General features: G+C 36.7%; 1 protein-coding gene across 4 annotated transcripts in view; it reads right to left on the bottom strand.

Annotated features, from left to right (window-relative positions):
* The window catches only part of PARD3B (par-3 family cell polarity regulator beta), a 991,411-nt gene that overhangs the window by 375,263 nt on the left and 593,615 nt on the right, over positions 1-22,533 (bottom strand). For all 4 annotated transcript variants that reach the window (XM_040984532.1, XM_040984535.1, XM_040984534.1 and 1 more), the window contains one exon: positions 21,469-21,584. In XM_040984532.1, the coding sequence (XP_040840466.1) occupies positions 21,469-21,584 (116 nt within the window). The remainder of the gene's footprint in view (positions 1-21,468; positions 21,585-22,533) is intronic.

Raw genomic sequence — 22,533 nt, 5'->3', positions numbered from 1 at the left:
GATGAGGTGTCATTGAAATAGTTGCAGGAGGTTGTCAAGAATTACATGTAATTTTAACATATTGTTTACTCAATACTATGTCAATTAACTCCATAACCAAATATACTGTTGCTGCTGGGGCTCTTAATTGAGCGGGATCTTGCTCTTTGGTCCATACCTTCAGACCAGGGAAAGTCACCCCAAGAAGCAGATGGACTTGTCTGGATGATGGGATGCTGGACTCTGAGTCTGGTATATGCTTGCGGTGAAGGGGCATCAACTGATTTTGAACTGAGGTCCCACAACGGGATGGAGGAATCCACCATGGGGGGAGGGGAGGGAGGGAATCCCAGTACCTATGGAACTGTACCCCATATGACAATGTAACCACCAAGTTAAAAATAAAAAATAATTTAAAAAAATGAGGTGGGGCCAGGCCAACCATTCAGGCAGCAGCACTTGCTCTCCTGGGATTCATGTCTCCCTTTCACCTGTTCCCCCAAAGCTTTCCAATACAGCCCAAGACAGCATTAACTCTCTTGGCAGCCAAAAATCTCTGAGAAATATTTGGCTCAACTGCCACATGCAGTCAGCTTAAACCTCCAAGGTCTTTTTAAAAAAATATATAAAAACTGTTGCTAAGCCAGATCTTTGCCTGACAAATATCTATGAAAATCCAGTGATATGTCAGACACCGTGCTAAGTGGCGAAATGACAAACCTGAGCAGGGCAGTCCTACACCTAGCACTGGCAGGGTTTCTAACACCCAAGCCATCCCCAATAGTGAGATAAGTGTCAGCAAGCCTACCTGGACAAAGATGCTTTCAACTCACCTGGAGGGATGTGATAGCTTTGAGAGACGTGTGGCACTGGGAATTCACTGTCTATATTCTGTTTTTTCACATCGTCTACATCGTTCTTTTAAAAACTGTTATCATGCTCATCTTATGCTCAATGTCACTCAGTAGTGTAAAACCCATAGGTGTAAATCTGAAGCCTAGCACAGGTTCTAAGCCCTGCTTGTCTCTGGTAACCTCTCCAGGAACTTATGTCTGCATATTTCTTGACCTGTTCTTAGTTCCCAGCCTGACCCTCCTGAAGGCTGTGGACTCTTCCCCCAGATAGCCTGAGTGCAGGTTCCCCCTTTAGAAATATCTCTACAACCATCATTTCGTCATAGAGATCCCTTGTTGCTCTCTTGCGTGAAGCAAGGTCTTCTAGCTTCAACTCTCCATCACTATCTCCATCTTCCTTCATATCATTTAGCAAGGGCTGACATCATTCACACTGCAGCACAAGTTACACACACACACGAAGCTTTGCTTTGTTCACTGTTTTGTCCTAAGGACATACAACAGTACCTGACACTCAATACATATTTGTGAAATGAAATCATCAGGAAACTTTGAAAATAGGTCAAGAGGAGAAAATAGTTTAAGAGGTGTGATTTTCTGATATTCATGGGAAAGACTGAAGATATGTTTTGGGTTGAGGAAGCAGGAGAGCTCCACAGCAGGTTCTACGCAAAGAGCCCAAACATCTTCCAGAGGGCTGGACCATTCAGCCATAGGAATTACTCTGATGAGAGAATGGTGGATGGAGAAAAGAAGGGACCAGTCAAGGAGGATCTCAGAAACCATGTTAATAAATCCTGTCTTTATCCTTTGAGCAATGGGATGTGGTTAAGGGATTTTTAGCAAGGAAGTGACATGATCGGATTTGTGTTTTTAACTGATCACCCAGGCTGCAGCGTGGAAAATAAATCGGATGGAATAAGACAAGAAGCAGTTGCTTCCCTTTTTGAACCTAAATGAAGGAATTTACATCTATCCCTGTTAAATTTAATCTTTTGAATTGCGGCTCACCAGTTCTCCCTGTTGAGATCTTTGTGAATCCTGATTCTGTCATACAGTGTTATTACTGAACATACCAAGCTGTGTTTCTCCTATAAATCTGACATTAAGCCTACTACATCCAAATCATATGCAGGGCTTACAGCAGTGAGAGCTGCTTCTGCTCTCTTCATGGCACATTTGCATGTGCGTGGGGGATGGTGGACAGGGTGATCACACTGCAGGGGTTCTTATAGTCAAGACGACCAGCCACCCAAAACAGAACAATGACCGTGAAAAACTGGTAGTATTAGCTACGTAGGTTTCAGGTGCTTTCCTCTGGAGCTTATGGACTTTACAGCGAGATGCCAACAAATTTTATTCTTGCATGAATTAATTTTGGCACCTGGCTTCTGGCTGGGGATTGCATAGCTGTTTCTGTTCTTGGCTACAGTAAGTGCTATCCAAAGATTTCTCTTCTGGCATGAATTGAAGTATATTATACTGTCTATATTTCAGTCCAGAATCCACTATCATCTGCTTAATATGCAAACTGTGGAATCCAGGGCTGCTAGTATGTAATAGATTTTGAAAAGTTGTCATCCAGACTCATTGTTTATTAGAGGTTATTAACTTTGGGGGTTTATGTGCTGTCTCTCCAACTCAGAGCACACAACAATTCACTTAAATGGAATGTGCAAAGTCCTGTACACACTCTAGTGAACTTATCGGCGTTTTATACTCATCTATTAGATGAGGTTGCTTAAATCTGGCTCCTTTTTGCAGAACAGGTGATTATACATACATATTAAGTATGCACTGTCTTTTGGGGAGGTATTCGGGTATATTAACAATCTTGAACAAGGTTGAGCTAATAGAGAACATTAATAAAAATAGAGAGCTGCCAGACCCAGAGTCCAAAGTGACCTTGAGGGCACAATTTTTAATCTTTCTTTTTCCTTTGATCAGGGATTTCCCTAGAGACCTCAGAGGCTGCTGACCAAAAAAGGGAAAAAGTAAAAGCAAAGGGTTGGAGCATTTCTTCTTGATCTATTTGCTTCCTACTTAAACACTAAAGGAAAATTAGGTGACAAAAATGTGAAGGATATCTTTAAAAATAATTTACAACTTGGCTATGAGTTACTCAGTTACAGGATGGTTAATTGCTAAAGCAATGTTGGGTGTATTTAGAAATTATTGTGAACTGTGTAAAACCAAAACCTCCCCAAAATAAACTGCTTGCAAATGTAATTACATTTTAAGATGAATCCTAATAATTAATAAAATACATATAAAAGCATACTTTCAATGGTAAACATTTATTAATTTCAAAAGTTGTGTTCTATTTTTATACCTAGAATCAATAATTCTCTTCATATCTCATACTTTGGTGGGGCCTTCTAAAGTTATTGGCTCTAGACCTTGTGTCCTCTGTAATAAACAGCCAAAAAAAAAAAAAAACAAAACTTTCACTTTCTTCAATTGACAATTTAGGACCTAAAGAGATATAATCTGAAGCCACTGCTTCAGTCACTAGGAAGAGAAAAACGTAAAAATTGTTATCCTTTTCCATTTGACTGTTTCCCTCCTATACTTTTTTCCTTCATAGGAGTTTCTAGTTTGAAAGCGGAAGCAACCACCACCCCCTCTTCACCCAACTTTGACTTTTCAACCTCCATTCCAGCCCAAATATGTTTACTCAAGTTTGGCTTTGTGGGGATTCAGAATGCTGCTTTTCATCACTTTCCTACCAATTCCACAATGTTATCAAAATAGAAATGAACACTGTATACAAGTATACAATAGAAGTAACACTGTATACAAATATCAACATTTTGAAAACAGAAAATCTGCCCTCTTGAACACAAAGTTCTGAATATACTTCAGAGTATGGGAAATAGCCAGAAATTTGCAAAAACAATGGCTAGCTCTGATCCATTAAATTTACTCATCCAACCTTATCAACAACCCCACCAAATTCCTGGTTAGGCACTATGCAACTTATGATAGCTATGATGTTAGATTGAGTATAATTTGGCAGAACATTACTTAAAACAAAATTGGATTTCCTGGTTAACAGAATATTGGCACTCCCTTTTGTATTCTGCTATTTTCTTTTGCCTAGAACATGGATGCTTTTGCAAAAATACAGCAGCCATCTGGACACTCTGGACATTTCTTTATAGAGACATATTGTATTGTCATGATTGTCCCTCCCTAGTGGCAAGTGAGGGTGAGGGGGGAGCGTTGGGGGGCATGTTGTGCACTAGGTTTGGGTGAAGAGGGATGTGGACGGGGTGGGGGATTATTTGGTATGTGTGGGGATACTGGTGGTGGTTGTGGAGGGTGGAATATTGGGTTGGGGGAAGTTTTTAAGTGATGATGGGGTTGATGGTAGTTGTAGGGAGTTTTAGGGGGTTTGAGTTGTTGTTTGTGATGTGGGACAATTTTTGTCGGGATGTAGGTGGGATGACATGTGGTGTGCATAAGTTGTGTTGTGTAAATGGGGGGCGGGGGGGGGGTTTGTGGAAAAAGGCGGGTGTAATTATTGGATTTTTTTTTCTTTTCTATTTTAAAGGGCACAAATCCAATACTACAATTATACAAATTCTACACAATCACTAATTATAACCCTTCTTTATTTTTACTTAATCAACATAATTATTACACAACATCCCTCAATACCCTTCCCCAACCTTCATAAAAACACCACATCCACAATAATACTTACTTTCAACAATATAACATCAATATATATAATTCACTATGACACCCTCTCTCTCTCTCAAATCCCTATTATACATAAAATTCAATCCACACTACATACTTAACACAGATATAACCCGTCAATATCATACTTATCCATAAATACTATCAACACAATTACTCTGTTGTGGAGAATATCAACACCACTTACCCATTACACTCTCCGAACGCATGTCACTCTCGCGCTCCGTTTATTATAGAACCCCCACCATCACCTGAGCTTTCTCGCACAATCTCGCGAGATATAGAGAGATCTTCTTTATCTTTCTGTGATGGATTTTTTTCGTATTACATGGTTGTTTTAATACTAGCAAAACATCCTCACGGAGATGTGTGTGCCCATCCCCCAAGATGATTATGTGATAGAGATTAAGTTCGGCGGTAGGATAGTCGTTGATGCGCTTTAGTGGCCATTTTATCATCTATGTTTTGACTTCATGGTCGGAAGGTAATTGTCGGGTGTCTTATATTGTGTTATAGCTATTTGCATAATGTTCTGTAATTTACTGATCTTCAATTGAAAAATTACATTTATAATAGTTAAAAATTCTTACACTTTATTAAAATATTGGTAACTCTTTGTGTGTAGGATGAGTCATATAAGTGAAATTACTGAATTAGATATTAAAAGTCTTTATTTCCAAGTACTTCATGCAGGCCCCTCCTACATTACCACATTATCTTAAAGTAGTATCAACTTAAATATCTAACATCCGTGTACTGTGATACCGAGACATACAAATTTTTCAGTGTTTGTCAATATGCTTTTTTTTTTCTTTATTGATTTATGCATTTATTTGAAAGGCAGAGTTACTGAGAAAGAAGGAAGCATGGGGAGAGGATTGTTCCTCTGCTAATTCATTCTGCAAGCAGACCAGGAGAAAGCTGGCATCCTGGAGTACTGTAGGGTCTCCCTGTGGCTTCAGCGGCCCAAGTACCTATGTCACATTCTTCTGCTTTCCCAGGATCAGTTCAGAGAGCTGGACTGGAAGTAGAGTATCTGGGACTCTTTTGCCCACACAGGATGCCTCTGTCTCAGGCAAGGTTTTAAGTTGTCACACCACAATTTTAGTGTCCTTGGTTTTTTTAATTACTTGAGAATTTAAATACAATTCGTACTTGCTGATTTTCTTCCTTTGTGAACTGTCCCATATGTTTTCTTCTTTGTAGTGAAATATTTATTTCCTAATAGCTTATAAGAGCTCTTCATATATTAAGGATTTTAATCCTTTGTCATGTAATTTATCATGATTCCTTTATTCTCTTTAGCAACAAAGAATATGTGGATAATAGGGAGTGATTATTAAAGTAGTGTCTTAATCCTGTTTAAAGAATGGTGGAGTTTCCAAATCAATTAATTTTCCAGGATGTTGCTGGATTTAAAAAGAACAATGTAATTCAAAATGAAACCTTAGGATCATTTCTTAGCTTTATAAATATCCATTGTAAGTGTCTTCTCTAACATAAAACCTTTTTCCTTTTTTTTTTTTGCTTACCTAAATAAGCTTCTCTGAATAGTTCTCTTATATGCAGGTTTAGTTTCCTTTATCTGAAACACCTGACACCAGAAGTGTTTCCAATTTTGGAATATCTACATATACATTATGGTTTATCTTGGGAATGGGATCCAAATACAAACACAAAATTCATTTATATGTCATATCATCTTAGATACACAGTTTGAAGTGAATTTCAAACAACAGACAACAAATGCTTTATCTACAATTGGTCACATGAGACAAGTAGAGAATTTTCTATGTGTAATTTCATGTTGGAGCTCAAAATGTACAAATTGTGGCAGGCACCACATCTCAATAGGCTAACCCTTCACCTGCAATCACCAGCATTCCATATAGGTGCCAGTTTTGTTCCTGGATGTTCTACTTTCAGTCTAGCTTCCTGTCTGTGGACTGGAAAAGCAATGGAGGATGGCCCAGGTCCATGGGCCCCTGCATTTATGTAGAAGATCTAGCAGTTCCTATTTTTTGGCTCAGCTGTAGCTATTGTGGCCATTTTGGGGGAAAAAACAGTGGATGAAAGATCTTTCTCTCTCTTCTTCTCTATGTAACTCTGCATTCACATCAAAATATACAAATATTTTTATTTTTTTAAATTAAAGATTGTAGAACATTTTGGATTTGGGATTTTTAATTAGGGATGTCCTACAAGATTATTTTTAAAATGAACATTTAAAAAAAACATTTGGGAAAGTTCAAGGTAATAATATACTGAATAACCACTTAAAAATGATTAATTTGAACTATGAATATGTTATTTCCAAACCATTAATAATGAAGTATATGATCAGTCTACCTGGTAGGGTAGATGAACAGCCTCAACCCTCCTCAAAAATTCTTGTCTTTTATGACATTCTGACCACATTTTCAATATAAAACTTCTGTAATTGTTTGATTATATAAGCTCTTCCAGAAGTACTCTTATTTTTTTTTCTAACAGACAAAAATTTAGCTAACTGAAAGGTTGACTAAATTTAAGAATTAACTCTACGAACATCAAGTAGTTGGGTTGGAGGTTGTACAAAGCAAGCCCCATGAACGTGGGGCCTTTTAATGCACTCAATTGTCTTAGGATATGAGGCTGAAGCAAATAGACTGCACTTGCATTATTCAGTTTTTTGATTAAGGCTAAATGCAAAAATTGCTTTGTGGATAAAAATTTACACAAATGATGAAGCTGTAATGAGTGATCCACCAGCACCACGTACTTTAACTACTCAGAATATTTTACTTTATTTTGGTTCCACTGTGTTCTTTGATTCAGGGTTTCTTTTTGGTATCACTTTGGGATATTTGTCATGGTGACGAATACTGTGTGACCCAAGGTGAGCAAAAGCTCTAAAGATTCAGCTTACATGACATTTGCCACAACTGACATGCAGAAAATTGCTCTATACTATTGTAATTCAATTTCATATTGCTTCAGGTTAAAGCAGGCAGTTCAAGCATGTTTTGAATGTGATTCTCATGGCACCAGGTTTATGTACAGACTATGTTATTCTTGTACAAATAGGTTTATGAAAAACGAAAATGGGATTCAGAAGAAAGATTTCTTAAGAAATACAGATATATCTTCAATTCTAATTCAGCAATTCTAATTCGGAGAAAAATTGATAGAGTTAAACAATATAAACAAAGATGTATATTTCTTGAAGTGAAAAAGGCAACCAGAAGAAACATGCAGAGGAACACAAAGGAAACAAGAATGCCTGATTAACAGAAGACAGGGAGGGGCCACAAACAATTTGATCTAATTTTCCTCTCTTGCAGTGCAAGTGAATTCACATGATCTAAATCAATTATGTCAAGTGATTGCCTAATTTATTCATAGATTCCTCCAATTAGGAAATAAGACCGAGCTCTTTTGCTCAAGTTTGAAACAACTGCTTTCATTCTTCTTTAGTGAAATGGAAGTCTTGAGCCTTCCATATTTCCTGTGCTGAATTTTGTCCTTAAATGTGTTTGACTTTATGAGCCTTTTCCAAATACCTCCTTTTTAAATAAAACCCATTTAGGAATGTGAACATGAATGCATTGTATGTTTTTCCCTCTTATAAAATGTCTTTTTTTCTATTCAAGTTTGAAATCTAATCCAAGCATGTATTTGTGTTTTTATTTACAGGGTAGTTAGCAATTGTCTACACCTTGGGCCTGGCATGATTGCCACTGGCTAAATCCTTGCCTTTCATGCACTGGGATTCCAAATGGGTGCCGATTCATGTTCCAGCTGCTCCACTTCCCACCGAATTCCCTGCTTGTGGCTTAGGAGAGCAATGGAGGATGGCCAAAGCCTTGGGATTCTGCACTCGCATGAGAGACTCAGCAGAATTTCCTAACTACTGGCTTAGAATCGGCTCAGCTCTGCCCATTGTACCCACTTGGAGAGTGAATCCAGTAGATAGAAGATCTTTCTCTCTGTCTCTCCTTCTTTCTGTAATCTATCTTTCCAATAAAAAGAAATAAATCTTAAAAAAAGAAAAGTAAAGAAAAACAATTGTCTACACCTTTATTCTGTTTTTGATATATGGAAGGAGAATCTACACACTTAGTAAGACCTGTTGAAACAGTCATGAGATAAATGAGTTTTTTTAGATTTTTTTGAGATTTCAACCCAAGTTGTTTACACTGTCCATTCCTCCATGCATCTATCTGGAGGTACTCAGCACCAACACAAAGACTGAGTGACAGAGTGAGAAAGGAACACAAGGATATAATGAGAGACAGAGATCTCTGCTGGGTCACTTCTCAAATGCCACTCATTCATTCAAGCCAGCTATGAAAAAAATTAGGTTTATTTAATCAACTTGATTGTTATGATTTTCTCCCAAATTTTGAAAATGGACTGAATGTGTGCTAATTAGATGACATATCCTTATTTTACTTGAAAGACATTTCTAGCTCTTATTATTATTCTTATTTTGAAGATAATTCTGTAGTAGTTGAGGTTTGAGGATTTTTCCAGTTAGGTCCTGGACTGCCAGAGGATAGATCAGTTATTATTCCCAGCTCACTTAAAACTATTATTCTTGATTAGACAAATTCCAAATTCCAATTAGATCTCTATTTTAAATTTTATTTTCCTTTACTCTCATTGGATAGAATTCCAAGTTCTGTTTTTGAGTGAATGATAGAAACCAACAGAATAAAGAAACATTAGCATTTGTAGCCATACTTCCTGATTCTACAATTCACAGTCATGCCACTGGATAGCTTCCCATTGCTGTTATTCACACACATGCATTATGACTATTTACATACCTAATCTCTGAAACTTTGATCCTGAAAATATTTTCACTACAGAAAGGTAAGCTACAGAAGTAAGATACTGGGATCTGTTGTCTCTGATATGTCTCAATTACTCAAAACAGTACCCAGCACCAAGGAAGCACACTAAATATCTGCGGAATGATTAAAGGAAAGAGAGGAAAAAGATGGATGGAATAAATTTACATAGAACTGAAATTTTGTTGTCAGGCACTGCCAAGTTTCTGGTCTTATGAACAGAGTAGGTATCTATGGGGATGCCAACATTTGCATTAATGTGCTTCAGAACATTCAGAAATGCTTGTATAAGGCATACTATCAGAGTGTTAGTGTTCCAATGAAGAACTAAAAATAATTCCAGGAAGATGAATGGACTTGCTCCAAAATAAGTAGCTTTTATCACATGCAAATCTGGATTTTGACTGTGTCTCCAATTCATGCTTTGACATTTTTCTAATCATTTAGTGAAACACATAAACATTAACTCATGTAAACTTCAGAGCAGGCACCATATTTAGCTCTAGAAAAGTGATAGCAAAGTATCTATTTTCCCTTGTGTACATGTGCTACAACTGGCCATTAAGGTAAAGTAATATTGTACTCCTAAAAAGTGATATTTGATTTAGAAATTGCAAACCTTATAAAAAAACTGTCAGGTAATTCAGATGAGACAATACACAATAAAAAATTGCTTAAACACCAAATCAATTAAAAGCCCTTGTTAAGTGTTGGCACAATGGCCCAGTGGCTAAATTCTTGCTTTGCACACCCCGGGATCCCATATGGGCACTGGTTCATGTCCCAGCTACTTCACTTCTCATCCAGCTGCCTGCTTGTGACTTGGGAAGGCAGTAGAGCATGACCTCATGCCTTGGGACCCTGTACCCACAAGGGAGACCCAGAAGAAGCTCCTGGCTTTGGATTGGCTCAGCTCCACTGTTGCGGATACTTGGGGAGTGAATCAGTGGATATAGGATCTTTCTCTTTGTCTCTCCTTCTCTCTGTGAATCTGCCTTTCCAATGGAAATACATTGGAAAGAAAAAAGTCCTTTTTAAGATGATAAAATTGATAAAAAATAAAGAAAAACAGAATGACACCCACAAATTCTTTATATACTGCTGACAAGAGTAGCACTGCCTTTTGGAGGACAAATAAGTCAAATGTCTACAACCTTTAAATATAAAATCTTTAATATCTAATAAAAAATTGTTTGTACATGATCTTAGCCAAAAGGCTAAGAAGAAATAAGACTTCATCTGCCTGGGAACTTTTAGGAATTTATGATGATGAAATAATTTTAATTGTTTACAAAGGGTAGTGAATAGGAAGCCTGTTGTATTGTTATTTCTAATAGTGACAACTAGAAAGCAATTTTTATGACAAATGATACCATACAAGGCATTAAGAAGCATGTGAAATTCTTCCAAAAGCAAACTTTACAACTAAAAGATAATGTAGAAGTAACAATATAGAGAATGTTTTGGGTAGATTTCTCTTGGCATAAACTCTAAAGGATATATGGGCTAAGGTCACTTTTGGGAAAAATCAGAATGTACTAGTACAAATGTTTAGATGAGAATTAGGGCATAGAAGGTTAATGACTGTGCTTTTCATGAAGAAACTGCAGTTGCTACACCTAAAAATAAGACAGGCATACCTCCTCACAGTAGATTCATTTTCTGCACAAAAATATCACCAATCAAAAAAAGAGATAATAGCGAAACTGCCAAACTAAATTTAACATGCATGTATTATTTTATTACACTTATTCTTTACATTATACATAATATTTCCGCAAAACTTGTCTTTTAAAACTTAAATGTATTTGTTTCTTGTTTGAAATAATTACCGTGCTCTACTTTTTGAACAGCTTTTTAGCTTCATACTTCATGAGGATGTTGTTACGTTATAAAAAAGCTTGTTTTAAAGGAACACAGAATTTCACTTAAGCATGAATTCAAGCTGGGAAACAGAAAGAAGTGAGAAAGAAAGGTTCCTGTTAGGCTGTATTTGAAAGTCATAAAGTGCTAGATGGAAAGTCTCAACCTGTGAGACGAAAACAAGGAACAGCACACTTCTGTCCTAATCCAAGTTTTATGAGAAAGCCAGAATGTGTTCATTTTAAAGGATATGGCAGTTTCCCCACTGGCCAAGATTTTTCACCAAAGCATAAATGATGCTCTAAATATTCAGAGGTCTGCATAATAAAACTCTGCACAGATTTGTTATTGTAGAATATCATTAGTTAAGGTTTAGTCAGAAACATTTCCAAACTTCATAATTTCCTCAGTATTTCTTATGGGAAAATTAAACATTGGATTTCTCTTCTAGACATTAAGCACTTAAAATTACCCATATATCCTACTAGAGAGTCATCCAGAGAAAAATACCTTAAGTGAAAATTGCATGTCAGGTTGGAGAATTTTCTGCCTCCACGATTGGTTTGAAGGCCTATACATAAACTCTAAGTGGTTTATATGAAATCAACACATTTACTTGCTATATACTTCCATGAGAAGAATTAACTTATATTAGCAATTAGAGTCAATGCCAACTACAAAAAAATGTGTAGGAGCTACAGGAACTCGCCTCTGCATGCAACACGCAATCTCTTATACTCTAAACCCTAGAACAAATTTGTTTTTTAATGCAAAAAGGGTAATCTTTGCTTCAAAGATTTTGTTTTCTTTAGGAGGCACATGAGATAGTTGTGCCTGCTATCACTCATTCAACAAATGATCAATGAGAGCTCTGTGAGTCACGGCACCTGCGATCAGTTCCTCGTTGGCGTGAACTGGCGGGGTGGGACTGGATATGCCCCAACTTCCAAAAAAGTCTAGAAATCTATATAGGAATACAAAATATAAATTTCTATTGAATCCATATCATCTTCTAATTAACAGTAACAATGAACGTGAATGAATTTAATTTTGAAAATGTATTTGTTAAGATATAAAAAATAAGGCTGGAAGAAAATACAGATGTGTATTGATGTAGGGCAAACATGTCCTTGTCATCTAGGTCCACTTTTTCAAATTCACTGCCAACCAAAATAGATATTTCAGTTTTTTTCTAAAGTTTATATTAGTCTGCTATTTCTAAAACTAAATAATATCCATAAATGATGCAGTTATATCCTACAGAAGTTATATAATATTCCTGTGTAACCATTAATATTTTTTTGTAACTTTTTAAAAATGAAAACTTTCATGTATTTCACAATAAACATTTAGGAGCACAGTGACACTTCCACCTGCCTCTCCCTCCTATCCCTGTTTCCCATCTTCATTTCTTTCAACTGGTTTCCACTGGATGTGGATTCTAGGCCTCACACCAATACCTGTGTATATCAACATAGTGTTCCTGGAATTAAGTACAGCATTGCAAATGTGTTATGAACAGATCAGAACACAGTGAAACTTCTATCTAGATTTGGTTACACTAGCTTTGGATGTGGCCACATCAGGGAAGCTGCTAGAAACCAGGTAACTTCTTCAATAGTTGCTATTATGCAACTAAATTCTAAATCCTACACTTGTGCAATTGATATTTTTAAACCAGACTTCTGGACACTACTAGTGTCTTCCACCATCCTGTCTCTGAGAGCTTCCCTGCTCCCTTTATCTCCGTTGTAGCATGTACTTACTTCAGGAAGTCGTACCTGTCTGAAATTTTACTGTGAACTCACTGTATACATCTTTATTGTTTGTTCAATCAGCAAGAATGAAAACATCCCAAGAGTAGGGACTTAGTTGTATTGACACAGGGTGTTAACTGGCATATAATAAATATCCCACAAATGCTTGCTGGGTAAATACTTCATTCTTACTGATCCTATTTTCTTCAGATCTGGAGAAATCCTAACAATGCCTTTCTGTCCTCTAACACAATACTCTACTCTCCGAGACATACTTCTACTGATATTTTTGTAAGGATATATTTTATGCCTTTATCCATACTACTCATTAAATCTCTATTAAATTCTGTTGAACTTTCATCAGAACACAAGGAGAGGGGCCAAGTTTAAAATCTTTTTGTGTATGTTATTTAATTTTCCTCAGGGTGATGGTGAGCTACTAAGTAGCAAATTTCAGTAAAAGGCATACCAATGCTATACTCACCTTAGTGCATCATTTGACCAAGGAGTCTGAATTGGAGGCCAGCATCATGTTACAGCACATTCATTCATCACCTGGGCCAACCACATCCCATATCAGAGTGCCTGGGTTCAAGTCCCAGCTACTCTGCTTCTGATCCAGCTTCCTGTTAAAAACACCTTAGAAAAACAGCCAATGGTGGTCTAACTACTTAGGTTTCTGCCACCCACACTGGACACTGAGATGAAGTGGTAAGCGATTAACTTTAGTCTCACCCAGGCCTGGCTGTTGCTGGTGTTCAGAAAGTGAACCAGCAGATCTCTCTCCCTTTTTATCTCTTTCTCTCTTCCTACCTCCCTCTCTATATATATCATTCTGTTATTCCAAAATTAGGGTTGGTATTGCAGCACTCTGGACTAACCTGCTGCCTGCTATGCTGGGATCCTTTGTAGATGCTGGTTCATATCCCAGCTGCCCTGCTCCCAATCCATCCTTCTGCTAATGGCCTGGGAAAAGCAGTGGAAGATGGCCCCAGTCTTTGGGCTTCTGCCACCCAAATGTGAGACCTGGATGAAATTCCTGGCTCCTGCTGTGAGGAGTGAAGCAGCAGTTTCAAGATCTGTCTTTTCCTTTCTCTAAGTAACTCTTGACTTTCAAATAAATTAATAAATCTTTTTAAATGTAACTCTTAAAGTGTAATGTATGAGACATACTTTTAGATAATTGAAATATCTTTATGACTATCAATATAAAATATATTCCTGATTTTCCTGATTTATCAGTCAAAAAGAAATCCTATCAAAAAAGAGACATCGTGGAAGTCACTGGTAATCACTTTGTCATTTTATAAAAATGGAAACTTTAAGGATAAGCATGGAGATCACTAAATGCTTCTGGGATTTATCCTCTTTGTGAAAATTGGTAACTTTGCTCCTGTCTTCCAAAATGAAGCCTACTCTACATTTTCTGATGGTCAGAAGCAGATGCCTTATAATGACAATCCTTTCCATGCACAGGCACATATATTTTCTAGTCCTCCATTTCCTGGGAGCCACCATGTTCTAGTTTGAATGTCATTTGCTTATGTGCATGAGGATCAAATGGATGCAGGATCTGAGTGCCTTTGCTTTCCATCTCACATCTGCTATCTGCTGCAAACAATGGGCTACTTCCTGTACTTTTCAGATGCTCTTGAAAAACAACATGGCTAGTCCTTTGGGGGTTTACCAGCATCACATGCAGCTGCCCAGCTCTTCCTGCATTTCTCCTTTTTAGAATACTGTTACTCTGTGTCCAATTCCCTCTTTCTACCAAGGGTTATCTGAGTTACTCCAGCAGTCACACTCCTGTCTTCAGATGTCCTTCCCTTTTCTTTCCTTCTGAGATAAGTTATCATGATGATGTCAGAATTTCCCTTTGGCATCCTCAGACAGGAGTTCCATTGTCAAATGCACTTTTGGCCTGGAGAAGGCACTCAATAAACAATTAATAAATACATAAATGGGCCCTGTAATTCCTCATTTCTAACTGCCTAAACCCCACCACATACATACGACTATGTCTTGGTAGCCTTCCTTGTCGGTGATACAAGATAAAGATCCTTTCTTGAACTTCTGCTATCAGTTTTTGTTTACTGGTTAAGTGTTTTTTTGAAGTCAGCTTTATCCAAAATAGCAGCATTCACTTTAACTATCACTATCTTCAAAGGTATTACTTACTGATGGATAACAAAGAAGTCTTCAGATACAAATAAAAGTTTATAAGGAAATACATGAACATATTATTTAACAATACACATATTGATAAACTAATATTACGTTTATCAAAATATATAATTTTATTCAAAGCCCCTTACATATTCAGACTTCAGGATATTTGTCTTATTTTTAAGAGTGCATATAGACATTTCTCAGCATATAGAAATTTTAAAAACAAAGTGTTAGAGCTGTAGAGTGGACTTATTAGCTTTTTTCGTGCTCATCACTGATCTGATGGGGATGATGAGAGGAATATCTGCCATGCATGAAAGGGTAACATTACAAAAGTATGTAGGAGAAATCAACTAATTTGCAATGTACTTCAACTTTATGATTTTACAAACATTTCAAGTTAAAGAATGCAATTAGCACAGGCAACTAAAAGACAACACTACTGAACCACTGGTCTTGAAAGACAATCAGGCCACCCATCACTCTTCTTCATTTTAGGGAGACCTATGTAAGACACATGCATTTGGGACACAGAATGTTAATAATCTTCCTTGTCAGGAGACTTCCTGAAATTTCCTCTAAATGCCTCCCATGTCATTTTGAGCTCATTTCCTCTCATAGAACAGAGGCAGGACAGCTGGCCTGAATCTTCCATGTGCCTGGGCCTTCTCCCAGCTGTGTCTTAGACACCCTTCTGAAGCAAGGTGTAAGCTCAACAAGAAACAGAAGCAAAAACTCTGAAAACTATTCAGTGGCAAATGGTGCTTTAAACTTAACTTCAAATGGGACTATGAATTAAGTCCACAAAGAGGCCAAAATATTGAAGTTCTGACCCTTGAATAACTGAGATTAACTCTTAACTAGTATTATGGGATCATAAAACACTAAGTCTGCAAATTAAAAGTGTTTTATTCCTCACCAGAAAGTCTTTGAATGGAACTTCCTGGCACCCTGCCAACGGGGGCAGCTCTTTGGGGGGAAACTCTACGCCAAAGGCCAAAGAGGCAGCTGTGTTATTCTGCTTCTGAGAGCTTCCAACTCAACACCCACACAAGCTCAATTATGAACAAATTAAAGGGATCCAGACTGAACATAGTAATTCTGGTAATTTAAATAAATAAAGTCTACAATTAGTAGAAAAAAATCGACTTTCTGGGAAACTCAGATGTACCTAGCCAGTGTCTTAAATACCACCCTAAACCATTGGAATAAACACAGCTATACTCAATTATTTAAAAACATTATTCCTTTTACTCGTCTTTTCAATCAGTACTGCTCTGTCTTAAATATGTCCAATGTATATGCCAGTAGTAGTATCCAGAAGATTCTGGGGCAAACAGCTTCAAAAATATCTGTTGTGAGTATAGAGGAATTAATGACACTGAATAAATCAATAATCAGAATTGTTAATCTATGTTTTAGAGCAAATAGATTAGGTTTTACCCACTTTTAGAAAAGGTTAATGCATTTTAATAGCTGATAGAAGTAAACCTTTTTAAGTGTAAAGAAATAGTGTCAAAAAAAGAATAAAGATTTAATATTAGGGGAACTATTAATTAGCTCACTTGTGTTTTATTTATAAAGAACAAAGTATGTATCATACCCTTTATATGTCTTCAACACTACCTAATAAAATTCAGCATCTTTACCCATTTTTAAAAATAAATGAACAAATTTACTTTTAGAAAGTTAGAAATACAATGTAACTTGGGCCAATGTTTGTATTAGGAACCAATAGCAAATATTCCAGGTAATGAGCATTTGCATATAACCTTGGATACCAATACAAAAACTCATTCTTGTTTGATCTCTAAACTCATTTTGATTAGCTGATTGGAACATTCATGGCAGAATGAACACATATGAAGAACCAAAATAATTTTATAAAAGAAGAAAAATCAGGAGAAAATTGTCTGACAAGTTATCAAAATATAAAATAAAACCCATTAGCTTAAATAGAGTGAAGCTGGTATGGGATAGTGTTTTACAGTGCAATAATATCTATAAATCCACACATATATGCGTGTTGTAAGGGGAACCTAAGATTCAATAAGACTGTATTCTAAAAGAACAGGGAAAAGATGACAAAGTAATAGAAAAAAGAGGTATGTCATTTATCTATTTGAGTAAAAAAAATTATTTTATACACAATGGGTAAAAATATGAATATATAGATCAACAGACATTTTTAAAAAGCCAATAAAACACTAGAAGAAAATCAAAGAGATAAACAAAGCACTTAGAAGCCTTTAAAGAAGAATAAAAGTTTGACTAAAAGTTTGCATGGTGAAAATCATGATCAAAATAAAGTTAAAAATAAATTAATATAATATTTTGGAGCAAATATTTGTAGCATATTGAGCAATATTGGAAAAACAAGGAAAAAATTTGCAAAAGAAATACCAACATCAACTGCCCTAAAATTAAGAAAAATAAGTGTCATAATTAAATTCAAATTTCATCAAAAGGAGAGAACAGAGGTAAATTATAAATCACAATTTATTAATGTAACACTTTTTAACTGTTAAATATGTGCTATAACCTGGGCATATACAGGGAAGCAATCAAGTAGAGTGCTTTCTAGAAAAACATACACAGCAAATTATTTTTAAGCCATGTTTGCAGGGAAAGGGGACTGAGGTGAAGGCCTTGTTCTCCATAATATGAATTGCCACTCTTTGGAAACAAAAGTGAAAATAACTAAATGAAAGCCCCTCACCTTTAAAGTAGCTTAAATATATAAACAATGATCATTGACAGGTAGGTTAAAATACTAAAGAAAAACAAAGACAGTATTGACCAGGCCCAGTAGTGTCCAAAGATTCCTCCTAGTCTTCATAAAGGAAGATCAACCTATGAAGTCATAACACAATAACAGATTCATGTTTTTTATTCTGAATCATGTTGAACTACTGTTTACCTAGCTCCCAAAGACTCAGTTGGCACTAATTTGCAATTTGGCCTAAATTCTTCCGCTTTTTTTCAAAAAACTCAAAAGAATGATCTTGATCCTGTTGAGAGTATTTCCATTAGTAAAGTCACCAAACTCTGTAGCAAATGTTATCTATTTCTTATATTGGGACAAGTCATATATAGAAAATAAAATATATAAGGTATTGTATATTTCTAGCCAAATATGAAAGTTTGAATTATTTACCTCTGCAGGTATCACCTGAGTTTGGTCATGGAGAAAGTCAACCTATTTATTAAGTTCTCTTGATTATTTTGGGGAGAGTGAATCAGAATTGTGGTCCTGCAACACTCAGGTTTAGAATCTTTTGGGAGATCATTTGTGCTCAATTGGCACTTCCTGGAAGGTGTCAAAAAACTTGGATGAACACTACAAACATGTATTGGATACATTACTATGGGCTGCATTCAAGCCAAACTTAACTAGATGTTCACATGTTAAAGCAAATAATTCATAATCTATCTGATTTTGTGAACTAAACAATTGCTATCATTATTGTTGACCTTTAAAGATCATACAGAATAAAATACAATCAACGGCTATTAACTTGCATATTTTGTAAGATTTGTTTTCATAAAAAAATCTCTCTAAAACAAAGTTTACATTAACAAGAAATATTGGAGGTATTTAAAATGCTGTATGCATCAGCTTTGCTGCTTTGCCAAACTTTGCTTTAAATCTTTGTCAAACAAATTGTTAAGAAATTTGACAGTAGGATGCTGGACTCTCTGACATTGTCCATGCCGACAATGTCGGGAAACGCATTAATAGTGGCATGACGGACTTCTGACTGTTCATGGAGGACCATCCATTGTAGTAGTAGAGGGGAAATCAATGGGGCCTGGGAGGGAACCTGGGGAGGGAACTTTGGGAGGGAAATAGGAAACCCCGGGGCCTATGTAACTGTATTATAAAACAATAATAAAAAATAATTTAAAAAGAAAAAAGCCAAATTCTTAGGAATTATATATGACTTGTTTTAATGACATTGTGACTATTTTAAACTTTGTTATATGAATAAAGACTATAGTCTTTTTATGTTTTGCTTCTTGAACTCCTGATTATTGTTTATAGTCTTAGCCTATTTTCCTGCTGGATTTTGTGTGTGTCACTTATCATTTCTTGAACCATTTATTTAATGGAGCCATAAGGATTGTGCATATAATATAAATTTTAAATGTTATCTCTAAAAATAGTAAAAAATATATATTATGTTGAGAAAAAAAGAAATCTATATCTTTCACATTGCCTAGGAACATTTCACATTTAAAAAAAAAAGGTCATAGCCTTGAGATTCAGACATTCTTAAATTTAAACCTGTTCTTGGTAATAGCTGGGAAGAAGTAACATTTCTGGTTTCATTTTCCTCATTTATTAAATGGCAATATCTGAGTTGTGGATTCGTTCTGAAGGGTTGCACAGGATGTACGTAAAACTGCTTAATTATCTGCAAAAACTAAGACAATGAATAGACTGCTGAAAAGTGGAATTAACAAGGTTATTTTGGACAAAGAAAATTGAAATCCACATGGTTTGTCCAGGACCCCTTTTGAAGACTCATCTATGAACGGAAATGCTTTGCGCAGATTTCTTAGCTCTTATTTTTACAGATTTGGCAACTTTTTCCTTCAAATTAAATGTTTGGCTGAGTATTTTCAAAAAATAACATGAATCTTTAAAAAGTTCACATTAGGCAGCAGATTAAGCCCCTGTCTGTAAAGCTGGCACCCCACAGGGGGGCTTCTTAAATTCAACTTCCAATTCAACTTCCTGCCAATGTGCCTGGGAACACAACGACAGATGACCCAAATCCTCAGGGTCTTGCACTATTTGGGAGACCCAGAAGAAGTTTTGGGCTACTGCTTTTGGCCTGGTGCAGTCCGAGCAGTTGGGGACTTTTAGGGACTGAAATGGCAGACAGAAGATCTTTCACTGTCTTTCCCTCTCTATTACAACTCCGTCCCTTCAAATAAATAAATAAATGAGCTTCGAAAAATGCCAACATATTTCTCCCCAACAACAGAAGAGCAGTTTTTCCTCCATTCATCTTCTTTGTGGAAAAATTAGACAGAACACAATCAATTTATCAAAGACTTAATAAAAACAGATTCCACCTTATGGTATTATTAACAATCTATATTGCTGTCCCATATTATTATTTTGGCTTGTCAAAGGTTCATAGCCGAGGACACACTTTCGGAACAGTGCTCACCATAGCTTCCTTGATAACGTTTCTATCTGTCTCTCACTTGAGGTGATTAGAGAAAACGCATCCCAGTGACTCAGTTATTTTATAGAAAATACAAGCAATTGCTCTTGTTTCATCATGACTGAGCAGTCTCCATAACTTCTGTAAATGAGTAACAAATAAGCACTATTGTTTGGAAGAGCACATAGTTTTAATTATTCTATTTTCTTGTTGATGCTAATGAAATACATAATACTCCTTGAGAGAGAGCAAATACTGGGACTGCTCTCTGAGCACTCAGTAAGCAATGACTATTTTGCTCCTAAACCTTTCTCTAAATCTCCTCCCCTCCCTCTCTCTCCCCGTATCTCCTTCCCTGCCGAGTTTTGCTTTCTACTTTATTTAGGCCTATTTTCTAGAACTAGCGTTAATGCTGAGCAGATCAGCTGCTCATCAATAACCCTAGAAAGGAAATAACAGGGCAGCAGTTGTCTCAATGGCTGAGATGTCTTCTAGGTTCTCATATCCCAGCACTTGACAAACACAGCTGACAGTAGCAACAGTCATCTGGCAATTCCCCGTGGTGAAGAACCTCCAAAAGGTCTTTCAGATACCATTCCAGTGTGCTCTGATGCCTTCAATCTGGCAACCTGAGTGGACTGTTCCCCAGCAGGGTTTTAGGGTTTGGGGATGGACATTTATAGAGAGATTCAGTTCCTTAGTGCCCATCCTGTCTATCACACATAGAGAACTATGGGAAACACTAAGGAAGTGGATTCATGTAATCACATTATCCTTGCAGGTCCTACAACATGTATGGAAACATTGCCAACAAGTGAGTGTGCAAACACAAAGACAGATGAGATAAAGATGACCATGGCAGTCGGAGCTTACAGAAGGGATCCTGTATTGGTGATATGTTATGGACTACTTTATAAAAAAAAAAAGCCCTTTTTCTCCTGCAAAGTGGGAGATTACAATTACAGCTGTGAGAGAAGACAGGAAGATCGGAGGACCATCGTGCCTTCCTCTATGCTCCAGCAGCCTCCTCTCTGTAGGTTGGGTGAAGAGACAACAGGACATTTGGGAAGACAGATGGCTGAAGCCAGAGAGCTGACCTGCATGTCACCCGCTCCTCACTTACCAAGGTCCATGCTCTTGGAGACTTTCAGATGAATTGATTCAGCCTGCTGCGCTGGTGTCACAGATCTGAAGGTGATGTTCTGGTCTGGAAGATATATTGATGAATACACCCCACCGCTGTGGAAATTAAAATAAAAATGCGGATGCCATGTTTAGGTTGGTAATAATATCTTGAGAGAGGCAACCAGCTCTGATCATAAGCATATCCCACCACTCCTTTCTTTGTAGCTCCCAGCCACATACTTTAAACCAATTCTTGAAGTTTGGTTTTCTTTTCTGATTTGCAACAACTCAGTTTCCATGTATTTTATCATTCGGCACAATTTAAGTCAAATATTCTCTGGCTAATCTTGTGTTTTACTCTTCAATGGTCTCTGCTAATTGGGATCCTGCTGCATAATATCTCTTAACTTTCAGGGGGCAAGAGGAACCTGGTAACCTCCACTACTTCAAAGGCCGTCATGCTAAAGAAAGTAAGGCAAGCCCTCCCTTTGACAACAAGGGAAAGGGCTATGGCCTTTAGAGAAAACCATCTGGTTGAGTGACGGATGGCTGCCTGAGTTTTTCTTTCTACTTAATTTAGGCCTATTTTCTAGAACTAGCGTTAATGCTGAGCAGATCACCTGCTCATCAATAACCCTAGAAAGGAAATAACAGGAAAAGCACAGTTGACAGTTAACACACGAGACACACCACATGCCTGCCCCAGGCTTCCCACTGCTTGTAGTCAATCTCAAAAGAATTTTCTGTCTCCTAGAATAGTTTACATACTTTGCTTGAGGATGAAAGAGATTATATAAAGCAATTAATGCCTTATACCTTGATCCAGGAATAAATTAAATACACATACTTTACATAAAATAAATCAGCTATTTTCTCTTCTGTTTAGAAAGTAAAAATGGCTCTTCACAATACAGCCTTTATCTGATCATCTCAAATTCAGTGAAAACTCAAAATCAAGCATCCCTAGGAAATTTGGAAATACTGAGGTTGAATTTCTCAAATAGTCAGTGACTTTTGAAAGAACAAAGTCACAACAAGGATAAATGTTTTGGATGGAAACTCT

Source organism: Ochotona curzoniae, unplaced genomic scaffold (genome assembly GCF_017591425.1).
Source record: "Ochotona curzoniae isolate NIBS_2020 unplaced genomic scaffold, NIBS_Ocur_1.0 contig_4148, whole genome shotgun sequence".
NCBI lineage: Eukaryota > Metazoa > Chordata > Mammalia > Lagomorpha > Ochotonidae > Ochotona > Ochotona curzoniae.
The sequence above is the reverse complement of the archived record's forward strand: the minus strand, read 5'-3'. Positions and strand labels throughout refer to the sequence as shown.